The sequence below is a fragment of the Orbicella faveolata genome, unplaced genomic scaffold, assembly GCF_042242905.1.
Source record: "Orbicella faveolata isolate gen_17 unplaced genomic scaffold, um_ofav_v1 contig_35, whole genome shotgun sequence".
Lineage (NCBI taxonomy): Eukaryota > Metazoa > Cnidaria > Anthozoa > Scleractinia > Merulinidae > Orbicella > Orbicella faveolata.
The window spans coordinates 1,595,264-1,607,779 of record NW_028301564.1 but is presented as its reverse complement, the minus strand read 5'-3'; the positions used below and the strand labels follow the sequence as shown (position 1 = coordinate 1,607,779).

The window sequence follows — 12,516 nt, the reverse complement described above, 5'->3', positions numbered from 1 at the left end:
CTACTTTGCAATGATAGCAGTAGGCTAGCATTCGGGTTTGCATCAACGCTTGTGACATTTTAAACAATGGGCACTGATCGCTTTCAGTCACCTCTGGTGTCCATACGTTGGGAGCGCGTGGCTTTCTTTCTCTGTTTTGTTCCCCTAATTTCGGTTGTGTCTTGTGTATCGATCGCCGTTGTCTGGCATTTCGACGAAACTACAAAGACTCAATGCAACGTAAGTAACTCTAATTCTCTTTTCATGCATTGTAAATTATTTTCCTTTTTTCCATGGAAATGTTTGACTGTTTTTGCAAGAATTTTTTGAGAATGAATTTCACAAAATGTAAAACAAACGGAGGAAGAAAAACTGATTTTTCTGTTTTTTCTTCTTCCAAAAATGGACTAAAGGTAAGTACGAAATTTGATATAGTTTTTTTATCCCTGCTCAATCGTGAAACGCTTTTAATTCGAGAAAATCGTGAGGAAAAAACGAACTTTGCCCCGACAATCGCCAAATTGGCTGGACGCAGAGGGTTGAAAATCAAAAATCTACACTTACTCTGTGCTAGCGTGTAAATGAGAACGTAACCAAAGCTTCTTTGTACTTTTTCCTGAAAGACAAAGCAGGTTATAACTGAGAGTCATTCGAAGAACAAAACTACTTGAAACGTTGAAAAAATCTCTTTGTTTACCCAGGTGACACTTCCAATCTCGGATTATAATCCAGAGATATTTTTCGATATGTGTCGTAACTCCAAAATTCTTCAAATTTTGCCTTCAAGTATCAAAGTTAGCCTGGGTTATTTTCCGAGCGGTTTTTGAGGCGCTGCTGAAATTACTTAATTTTAACGAAAATTTGAGCTATTTCAAAATGAAATAGCATGAAATGTGCCGGTTCCCCGTTATACATCTGGTCGGGAGACAAGCACTGTGAGAGAGGTGTCTTGCTCAAGAACATGACACAACGTCCCCAGCCAAGTCTCGAACCTGGAGTCGAGCGCATTAAAGCCACGTTTTGTTTTGCATAGTAATAATTTAAAACCAGCAAAGTTTCCGTTCGAAGCAACAGTGGAGTGCCTCTTTTCTCTCTCCTTTATTATTATTTTTTTTTTTTGCGACGCATGAATATTTTAGCAAAACTCATTGCGCAGATTAAGACCAAATATTCTGGCCCCAAATCACTTGAATACGGATCGGCGCATACCAAGTATACCGAAATATTCTGACTCGAAATACACCTGAAATAGCCTATTTTGATTCCGACTGCAAGAGTTTCCAAATTGAACTTGAATACGTCAGGCCTGCATCCTTGAACACTCTTGAATATTCCAGGTGCACGTCACCTTTTCCGTGCGCAGTTGCTTGAACGACTCTTGAATCTTCCAGGTTACGTCAAATTCTGCGTGCGCACGCCTTTGAATACTCTTGACTGCTTCCGCTGTTCATCGCGTATGGCGTGCACCTTAACTAAATACTCTTGGATTCTATGCATGACGTTACGATTTCGTAGTCGAGGCTTGCACGCAGAATACTCTAGGATATTTTCGCTCTGGCCACCATGTTTACAACAGAGTTTAACTCGGAAAGCAATACCTTTGCTTTTTCCAAAGTTCTTTCAGTTCTAGCTGAATCACTTACGTAAACTTGAGATAGATTTTTTACAGAATTTATCCATCAGTTTATATCTGAACACATGTTCACTATTTTTGTTTGTCCAGCTAGAGCATGTTTACATTGTCAGTTACGAACCAGCCGATATCAGAGACTCCTTTGACCGGTTTTCATATGACGTCAGTGTTTTCTCATTGGTTCACCATTGACCTTAGTCGGGTATGGATTACTAATCAATGAAAGCTTGTCCAAAATTGTTTTGAAAAAGAAGTTTGACTGATGAGATTTTGAAAATGGCAGTTTCTCCAAACACTTTTCTGACCCATGTGAAAAGATTAAAAGATATATTATTTAAAATGACAGTTTCTCCATTGAAACAACATTAATATACCTTTTAATCTTTTCATATTAACGTTGCTTTGTTTTTCCTTCTTTTAGGTTCCAAACTATTTACCATCGATAAGTGCGGTGATAGGAGGAGAAATGCCTGAGAGGTTCATCTGGAGAACTACAGTAGCTGTACATTGTCTGCCGCGAATCGTACTTTTCTCGTCAGTGGTTGATAAATATTATAAGAATACACCATTAGGCACGCAGTACAGCTCAACGTGGTGGTTTGGGCCACTCAATCTTCTAAACTGTATCTCACAAGTAGTGGAGAATGTAGCCCTTATGGCAGTTGGTTACATCTCTTCAACAGATAACCTTGGTAAGATATTTTAAAAGGCCGCAATGTTACAGGTACAAATGGTGATTTTTCCAAAGTCATCGGGCTCTTTGAGCTGAATGACAAGTAATATGTGCCCTCTTTATTTTATTATTATTTTTTAAATTTATTTCAGTTGTCCATGAATGTTCTTTCGTTGTCTTCACGGTGTGTGCTATGCTCTACATGTTGCTGTCTTGTATTTTATTCTGGTTGACTGCAAACAAGCCAATGAATACTGAGGTATAAAACAAACTAGTTAACAAACTTAGTTAATGAGTTAAACTGGGTACTGAAACGTCTAAATTTTTAGCCCTACAAGCTCACATTTCAGGCTCACAGTGGCATGATGCCAATATTATTATTCAGCTCTCTGCGAAAACAATGATTTGCGATAACCCCAGTGTCCAGGTCTCCTGCACACACATTCCAGGCCAATGACGTAAAGTGGTGATCTTACGGTTATCAGTAGACATTTACATTTCAAACTTATGTTGCTGGAAAACTATCTAATTTTATGGACACACTCCAGCCCGTCAGCGTAGATGATGTTGTGGGCCAATGTTGCGAGAGAATTTTCTTTGAGGAATAGTGGGGGACTGAATGCCAAAAAAAGTACGGATGGACCCCACCAGTTCAAACTCTACTATTTCGAATTCCCCTGAAATTAATTGTTTTGAACTCAAAATAATTTCTCTTGGATTTGTCCTCCAGTCATTTATTATCGGCTATTTCCAACTGTCGCTATTTCGAACTATTTTTCGTAATTCCCCTGAGAGGTCGAAATAGCGGGATTCAACTGTACTCAGCCTGGCTTCAGTGTTTGCTTTAAATGACGTTTCCTTTTCTATTCTTTGTTCACAGGACTACACATTATTCAGAAGAAAAATATTTATTATGTTCTTCAACTATTGCTCGTTTGGTCTGTCGATGTACTTTTTCTTTAGACATGAATGGTACTGTGAACCAGGAAGTATCCTTTTGAACTTTCTTACAAACACTCAGCTGTACTACAACAACATGTTCTTAACATGTCGGTTGGAATTAGTATAGCTAATCGTTCGAGTGATATTTGAAAATTTTCTCAAAATAGCGCGAGCCTTCATTTGCTAGCGCAACTGGAAAGACTTCGTAATCTCGGATCTGAAACTATATCTGACTACCAAACACCGTTCAGTTTCTGTAGCATGAAGCGGCTAGGGAATTCCTACCCCCTCTGAATGAGATGCTAGGTCATTGAGGGGTAATTTCACGTACCGATGTATTAATTTATGTATTCTTCCCTTGCGGCATGAGGCACGGGGGGAAAGTGTCTAGGTAGCCAAACGGAATTGCAAGTCAGTGCAAGCTTTTCATTATTTCTAAGAGTTACACGTGCACTTGAAAGTTAATTAAATGGCGAGTCTGTCTGGCCCAACTAAAGGCTTCGTATGATTTCAATTTTTAGTAACTACTTGTCAAGTGCCTCAATCCGTTTAATTTGTACAAGAATGTAAGTGTCATTTGCCGAGAGTGGACACATAGACCCTTCTTAATCTAGGGCTGAAACCCAGCAAGACTACTTGGTCTAAAATACAATTGTTCTGGGTCACTGCGCCACAAAAATGACTAGAACAGTAAAATTGACTTCAGTTTTATTGTATTTGAAGGTTACTCTTCCTGCAGTTAGTTTTTCTTAACAATAGCTGTATCTCTACAGTGTACACCCTGTTTGCACTGGCTGAATACTGCACAATTTTGTCCAACATAGCTTTTATGTGGCATTTGTTTTGCCTTTTTAATGGATCTACCTTGTTGCTGGTCGTCACTGAAAACAATCAGTCTAAGGAGAACTAAACAAGCACGTAGGGGCCAAACCACCCCCCTAATGTTTCATGAAGGCTATATTTGCTTGGTTTATATATTTCTGAACCAAGTTTGGCAGATGAGCTTTCTTTGTTCTCCAGTTTATTTTAATTTAGAAGTTGTGACAAAATGTCAGATTATGACGTCATAACTGATTACGTCACCAAAACGTGCTATATTTTTTGTAAAATCTGATGTAAAGATTATGTCATTGGAAAGGCCTTGACTTGAGGAGTAAAATGCCGAAAACCGTTTTTTGCTATGATGATTATTTTTTGAGATATGGTAAATTAAATATTTTTTTGCTGTCCCCCCCGGAATTTGCTTAACCATACTGTCCTTCTTAAGTCAGTCTCTCTGGTTTATTTTTTTCAGGTTTATTCTAGGAAGGCTAATAATCTAGAAAACTGGAAAGCTTGACGTTGTCAAAAATCGTATGGTTTTAGAAATTTGATTTTCGGCTTTGTTAAGATGGTATTAACAGTAAAAAAACGGGTGACGTCACAGGTTATGACGTAACAAAACTAATTTTAACGCAATAACACTAGAGGAATGATTTTTTATTCCGATTTTCTTCTTTATTTTTGGTTTAGTCATCTGGCACATCACATGTGCAACATAGCTGCATTTGTTGGAACAAAATTACGGCTTCAATTTGGGGATTTTTCTCAAGGGGGGGACCCCAAATTTTGCAGAGTTAGTTTTCATATTTAAAAATGCCATATTTCATTTAATTTTTGTGATATGGACAAAATTTTTTCAGGTTTCAACTCCCCTTGATGTGCTCTTTCGAACACACTGTAAAAAATATGCACATTAAAAATTTCAAAAGTGGCAAAAAACTTGACGTCATCACTGTGACGTCACAACTCTGACATTTACTGACATTTTTCACGTACATATAATTGGCAATAGGTCTCCTGCCCATCTGCCAAGTTTAGTGTAGAAAGAGTCAGTACTTTTTAAGTAATGCGAAATAATGTGAAATACCCAAGAACTGACGAAACATTTGGGGGGTGGTTTGGCCCCTACGTGAAGGTGAACAAACTGGACATTTTACACTTGTTTTTCTATAAGATTCGTCTCCATAACAAGTGCCATTTATGCAAAGAGTTTTAAAACCCTGATTTAACGAGAACCAAATGGTGTTTGTCAGTACCACGTGAAACAAGGCCAATGGCCGTCTAGCTCTTCCGCATTTTTTGTAATTTAAACTTCTCAAGAAGTCTCTTAATCTGCAATAACCGTCAGCTTGGAATGTTTGATACAATTTGCCTTGGAGTTTGAGAGAGTTATTGTCCAGACGCAGAAGTTTTCTTGTGTGTTGACCACGACCGTGGAGATACTACTAGAAATAATAAAATACAACTTATTGGGAGTCATTTCCGTGTTCAGTGTTATTATTAAATCTCGTGGAGTTGAATGCGGGAGTGCTACAACTTTAACTTCTTTGACAATTAATTATTGAATGAAGAGTAATCGAGAACTTCAGTGATCAAACTATTCCACAACTTACGTAACACTGTACAGAAGGACCATCATCAAACGCGTCATGCATACGACGATAAAGTAAGTATTTTCAAAATGATGGGAAAAACCGCGCGCCAACTTTCATCCTGCCTGCTTTACGCCCGTTTGCCGGGCGGGGGGGGGGGGGGGTTTGAGGGGGGTTGGGGGAACTCCCATATAAAGAGGACGGGGTGCTCGTCGGAAATTTGAAAAGATCCCCCGACCAAGACCCTGTTATGTGGACGTGGCTTGAAGTTTTTTTACCCCTAAGAGATATCAATTCTAAAACAACACATTGACACTGATTTTAGGAGGATCGTTTGGGGCTGAACACCCTAAGGGGGACCAAATGCGCTTTTCTAACCCCTTTAAGGTCATTCCTCACATTTGCATTGCGCATCCTTATTGCGCATACTTTATCTCGTCATTAGCGCGCGCTCGTGCACGCGCATATTGAAAACATGACGGATTTGCCTTGATATTAAGCTCTTTCAGTTGAAAAATGGCTCTAGCTCACCAACGAGCACAGGCACCCCAATTTTTTTTCCAGTCATTGTAATCAACTAATCATAAGCTTCGCGTGAGGAAAGACTGATCTAATTTCTATTGCTGAAAATTGAATAAATAAGAAAAATAGCAGATACACTGTGGTCTTTTCTGTTTTTCAGTCGGTAACCACGTCAAGAAATTTGGTTCAAATTTTTACTCAAGGATTTAGCTTTCTGTCTGAATCAAACTTAAAATGTTTCTTTGTGTCCGAAACAAAGTATTGACTGTAGTTCAATGCGTTTTCTTATGAGTCTGGGCTCACAAAAATTTTACAATTACTGGGAATGCGTTTTTGTAATAAGCATTAAATAATGCCAAAATGGGGCATTTTCAATGCCTCACTGCTCCTTAATGAGCATGTGCACCCCCTTTTTTTATTTCAAAATTGAAGTTATCATATGACAAATATTCAGTGGACAAAGTTTGAACAAAAATCTATTGACAGTTTTATTTCAGAGGAATTACCTTGAGGTGGACGAACATCTCCGTCTTTTTATATCGGAGTCTCCCCAGGAAAAGGGGGGGGGGGGTTGTTGGTTTCTTGGGTTTCGCTCAGGTCGCAAATTCTGGTGGAACGGGAGAAACAAACAACCCTTAAAGTAAAGTAAAAAAACTACGGATTATTTCGTTTGCTTGATTTTCCGCCATGCGCCAATGGAACGCACTTCGCCAAAAAGAAAACTGCAAAATTAATCAAGAAAAAAGGCGATATCTGTCCTTTGCTGTGTTTTATTTTCTTTTTGTGTTTAAAATTAATTGACAAGTAAAGAAGAGAGGTAATCCTCGTGAAGCTATTTACGGCACCGCATTAATTTACGACCAATTACGTTTGGCCGATGTGTGAAGACATGTGAAGGGGACTTGGGGACAAAGGTTCGCGTGGGTTCGCGCGTGGGCTCCCACTCCTTCAGCTTTCTGGCCAGGTTCCTCAACCTTGTTCCCGCCTGAGGCAATAGATTTCAGCATTTACGCGTCTTAACTGTTATTTTTTCACGCTAAAATGGTCACTGATCGCTTTCAGACACCATTATTGTCCGTACGCTTGGAGCGCTTTGCTTTATTTCTCTGTTCTTTACCACTCCTTTCATTTATGTCTTGTGTGGCGATCGCTCTTGTTTGGCACTTTGACGAAACTACGAATACTCATTGTAACGTAAGTATAAATGGATTTTCTTGTCATTGGTGCATCGCAAACTGTTTGCCTTTTCGCTTGAGCACTTTTATTAGGGCTTAATTTGCTTAGGCATATCATTTTAGTTACAGTCAACTGACTGCACACGATATTAGCTTTAGGGCCCGGTTTGAACCTGGTTTTAAGGGAAAGGCCCGGTTTGAACATGAAACATGTGTCGATCGACTACGGTAGTCGAATACAACGGCAAAAGTTCAACTTTGTTTCAAGCGTTTAACTTAGCTTTACATGTGCTGAATCTAATGCTTACATTTTACGGATACATAAGCCTAAATATTGAATTTAAGCTTAGCTTAAATCAAGCTTATGTTTAATTTTACTTCAAAGATTTTGTGTCAGATTACAATTTAGTCAACGGTGGAACTCAATTATTAGAGTCCACTCAAATGGGTATTAGGTTCGGCACTGTAAGAGTAGAAAAGGTTGATGTTTGAACCGGTCCTTTCTTCGCAATTCTTGTTGGTTGTTCGAAAGCACAAGCTTAATAATTTATGCAGCTTGTAATTATACTTTACTTTAATCATTTTCTCAACAGAAATACATACATATTCATATTTATTATATGGAGAAGAGTGTTTTACTGGGAACTAAACCACTCGTAGATTCCATACGCCACTTCATCCGGGACCCGAGTGGCGTATTTTCCGTATGTCGCCTTTGTGAGTGTCGTATCGTTCAATGAAGTCACGATTCCCACCTTTTGCTTTTGTTGAATTGGTTTCTCCATATAATAGAAAGAACATTACACGTTGGCGCAAAGGTATGAATTTTCTGTTCTCGTGGTAAGAACAATATCTCACGAGTGAGCTTCGCTCACTCGTGAGATATTGTTCTTGCCACTCGAACATAAAATTCATATCTTCTCGCCACCGTGTAATATCCTCTATATATAAAGCTGAGGGAGAAAGCCAAAAACAGGAACAAGTTCCCTTACAAATGGCCACCCAAACCACAAAAAAAAAAAAGAAAAAAAAATTAAATATAAATATAATAGTAATAACAATAAAACCAGTAATAATAATAATCATGCCCCAATCTGATTGATTGGCGAAAAAACTTAAGCTTCCTTTGCTTGTTGATCCATTTCAAACCATGTGATGTACCAATGGAAATTCTTTCAGATTCAAGCATACCACATGGAAACGAATAATGTTTAAACAATTCTCCAGAGAGTTAAAAACACAAGATTACTTAATATACCGTATTATTGTCACATTTTGATTTCTTATTATTTTTTTGTTTCTTTATTATACAAAACAGATAGATTCCATGTTGCTGTGCATCTGTTCAGTAATTCATCACAGAAGATGTGAAAATGTAGTAAGAACATCATTGATGCACTCGGCTATGATCACCTTGTGTGCCACTTTTTTGTTGTTACCACATTTTGACATCATCTGTAATCAAGTACTGAACAGATGCACGTCAACATGTAGTCTACTTGTTAATCTGAGATGGGTGCATTGGCTCCGTGTTCAGTAGAATAAGTGACTTATCTTGAGAACATTTGCAAAACTGTTTTGAGAGTCTGAACATGACAGTTTGTCCAAGCACTTTTCTGACCATTCCATCTCAAGTTGTGATTTTTTTTTTTTTTTTTCATTTGCCATGGGTTATCTCTCAAGCATCTGTTGATGAAATTGGATTGCATCTCAAAACATTAATTAAAACATAATTTGTTATTTTCCCTGTGTTAGGTTCCAAACTATTTACCATCAATAAGTGCAGCAATCGGGGGAGAAATGCCAGAGAAGTTTATCTGGAGAGTTGGAATAGCTCTACACTGTTTACCACGAATTCTACTTTTCCCGCCAGTGATTCATAAACATTACAAGAATACACAATTAGGCAGGCAATTGAACTTGACAACATGGTGGTTTTGGCCTCTCAACTTTCTAAGCTGTATTTCACAAGTAGTGGAAAATGGAGCACTCATGACTTTGACTTACATTTCTTCAACAGATAACTTTAGTAAGCTATTTTGCTGTGTTAAAGGGTTGTTTCTTCCAAAGTCATAATGAACTGAATGGCAAGTGAGATATGTCAGATCTTTTGGCTTTTTATTTGTTTCAGCTGTCCATGAAGGTTCGTTCATTGTCTTTATGGTCTGTGCTATGCTCTACATGTTTCTCTCTTGTGCTTTATTTTGGCTGACTTCAAACAAGCCAATGAATACTGAGGTACATAACAAACTAGCCGACCAAAGTTAATGATTTTAGTTTGTGTTAAGTTATGAACTGGAAGGCCTGAGAATTTTAGGCCCACAGGCCTGCCTCTGAGGCCTACTGCATGATGTTAATACAGTCTAACCCCTATTAAGGAGCCACCTATTAGATGGCCACTCCTATTAGGCAGCCAGCAATCAAAGACTCAATGATGGCTTTTCTATTGTTTCTACCTCTATTAAGCGGCCAACCCCTTTTATCGGCCACAGTCCATTTCCCCGAGGGTGACCATTTAATAGGGGTGCGACTGTATATGGTATATAAATTATTTTCATGCAGCTATCTGTATGTATTGCAGGCCTATAATACTACCATTCTCTGCACACATTTCAGGCCAATAATGTGAGGTGATTGCACAGCTATAACAGCACACACTCTGGTCTAGAGTTGTGAAAAGATAATCCAGCTCTCTGCATGCTACTTTTACCAATGACATGGGTGCATAATAATGTTACTCTGCTCTGCCCACCACAGGGCTATGGTGCAAGATATTTGTATTACAAGAATAGTGGGGGAAATGCCAAGATTGGAAATGCTTGCTCGTTTTAAATCATATAACTAATTAATTTATTTATTTATTTATTTATTATTGTTATTATTATTATTATTATTATTATTATTATTATTATTATTATTATAATTATTATAAGTCCTTAAAGTCTTGCCGCATTTTAATTTATGGTGCCAAGTTCAATCTGTGAGCCTAGGGCAGTCATAAGTCTGCTGGATTACTTGATGGATAGAGTCCTCCTAAGTATGTGAGCAGTTCCAAGGAGGATGGTCTTCTGTAGCTCTGTTATTCTAATATTGCCTGGGATCTTGCTGATGTAGTTTTCTGTTCCCTACTTGACAAGCCCGAAAGCTCCAATGATCACTGGGACAGTTGTTGTTTTCATTCCCCATGTTTTCTCGATTTCAATTTCAAGATCTTTGTACATGTACTTTGTGAGTTTCGAGTTTTCGAGGAGGTGTTCCTTTCTGTGGGGATGGACATATCGATAAGCAGACTGGTTCTTTCCTTCTTGTCTTTCACCACTATGTCTGGTCTGTTTATTATTATTATTATTATTATTATTATTATTATTGTTATTATTATTATTATTTAAAAAAAAATAAAAAATATTATTATTATTATTAATATTGTTATTAATATTATTATTATTTGCATATTCTCTTTTTTCAGGACTACATATTATTCAGGAGAAAGCTCTTTATAATGGTCTTCAATTATTGCTCTTTTGGTCTAGCAGTATATTTTTTCTTCAGGCACAACTCGCACTGTGAACCAGGAGGTATCCTTTTTTAACTCACTGTCACTTAAACGTAATATATATGTTATAGTCTTAAATTAGTACAATTATGTTCCAAGTTAGGTTAAGTACTTTATTTCAATTTATTTCAAACTGGAATCACTGCCAAACATGGGCCAGTTTCTGTAGCATGAATTGGTGGAGAGTATTGCTTCTCTCCCTCTGCCCCTCCCCCTTCCCCCCACCCCCCCAGATTAGATGCTAGTTCATTAATTTTGTGGGTTACTTCTAAGCATTCTGTCATGCAAATGTATCAAGTGTTTTTTCACTAGCTCCCCTTTTGGCAAGAGGTACCATGAGCGTTTAAAGGCCTGGTCAAAAAGAGTTGCTGCCTGCAGTGCTGCAAGTTTTTCATTTTCATTTTTTTGGCAACTTGAACATACACTTGGAATGTAAATGGTGAATCTCTCTGCAGTCCTACTCGAGGCTGCACAGGAGCTTAAATTTTTCAGCCACTAGTCAGATACCTCTGTTTGTCCAGGAAATAAAGTGTCCTGCCCAGAGTGCAACACAGAGCAAATTACCCTTCTTGGGCTTAAACCGAGACTGCTTGATCTAAAATACATTTATTTACGGCCACTTACAATTGATTTTAAAAAGATAATTTGGAATGACATCAGTTTTACTGTATTTGAAGGTCAATCTCTGCAGTTAGTTTTTCTTAACAATTCCTGTATCTGTATGTACAGTGTATACCTTGTTTGCTCTGGCTGAATACTGCACAATTGTGTCCAACATTGCCTTTCACTGGCTTTGCTCCTGGCATTTTAATGGTTCTACCTTGTCGTTGGCCTTCAGTGAAGACACTCCGTCAAAGACCAGCTAAGACACTCCGTCAAAGACCAGGTTTCATGGTGCAAGGGTATTGTCATTCTGTAAAATCAGAGTGTTGAACCTCTGTGCATTACCTGCCTGTTATGAGGACGACTCTCGAGGGTTTGCTTGTTCAAAGACATCAAGCTATTAAGTGTAGGAGTATGTGACGAGCCATTATAACAACGGTGGCGAAAGAAGCTAGCGACACAGACAACCGTGAAAATCTGCTTTTTTTTTTGTTGCTTTGTAAACCTCCTTGCCGCAACAAGAGCACCAGGGGACATATCTACGTTCCGCATGGAGCAAAGCTGTATAAACAAACAAACAAACAAGCAAAACAAATGCCCCTTTTTTGTTTTGAATAATATAAATTATGGACACATGTTTTGTAGTCTCAGGGTTTTCACGTTCCATGGACAAGGGCTTAGTTCACACAAGCGACATAACGACATAATCACTGGGTTCAAACCATTTTAATACTATTTACTATGATCGCGTAGTCGTTTCGGTACAAGTCGAAGTCGATCCGATACTCATCTTAAGTCGATTCGATACAAACTGAGGTCAATTCCAAAACTTTAGGATACCCGGCAGTATGAAATTATTATAGAATTTCCACGTTTAGAATTGCCAAGCCATACGATTTGCTCCAACGTGAGGCTGGTTTGACTTCCCTTCGAATCGGGCTCGTGTCAGGGAAGAAGTTCAGCGTATTCAGCTGGCGGAAAAAGTTCCGAGACCTCCATGCAGACAAACATGATTTTTCTCC

General features: G+C 38.3%; 2 protein-coding genes across 2 annotated transcripts; both read left to right on the top strand.

Annotated features, from left to right (window-relative positions):
• Nucleotides 1–45: 45 nt before the first annotated feature.
• LOC149102550 (acyltransferase PGAP2-like) lies at nucleotides 46–5,528 on the top strand. Its single transcript, XM_089272436.1, has 5 exons — nucleotides 46–219; nucleotides 2,034–2,304; nucleotides 2,438–2,544; nucleotides 3,166–3,274; nucleotides 4,001–5,528. Exons 1-5 carry the CDS (start codon nucleotides 67–69, stop codon nucleotides 4,135–4,137), a joined length of 777 nt encoding a protein of 258 aa, XP_089128562.1. The 5' UTR covers nucleotides 46–66; the 3' UTR covers nucleotides 4,138–5,528.
• A 1,595-nt stretch (nucleotides 5,529–7,123) lies between these two features.
• On the top strand, nucleotides 7,124–12,130 carry LOC110044142 (acyltransferase PGAP2-like). Its single transcript, XM_020749667.2, has 5 exons — nucleotides 7,124–7,357; nucleotides 9,094–9,367; nucleotides 9,470–9,576; nucleotides 10,805–10,913; nucleotides 11,621–12,130. Exons 1-5 carry the CDS (start codon nucleotides 7,205–7,207, stop codon nucleotides 11,755–11,757), a joined length of 780 nt encoding a protein of 259 aa, XP_020605326.1. The 5' UTR covers nucleotides 7,124–7,204; the 3' UTR covers nucleotides 11,758–12,130.
• The last annotated feature ends 386 nt before the right edge of the window (nucleotides 12,131–12,516 follow it).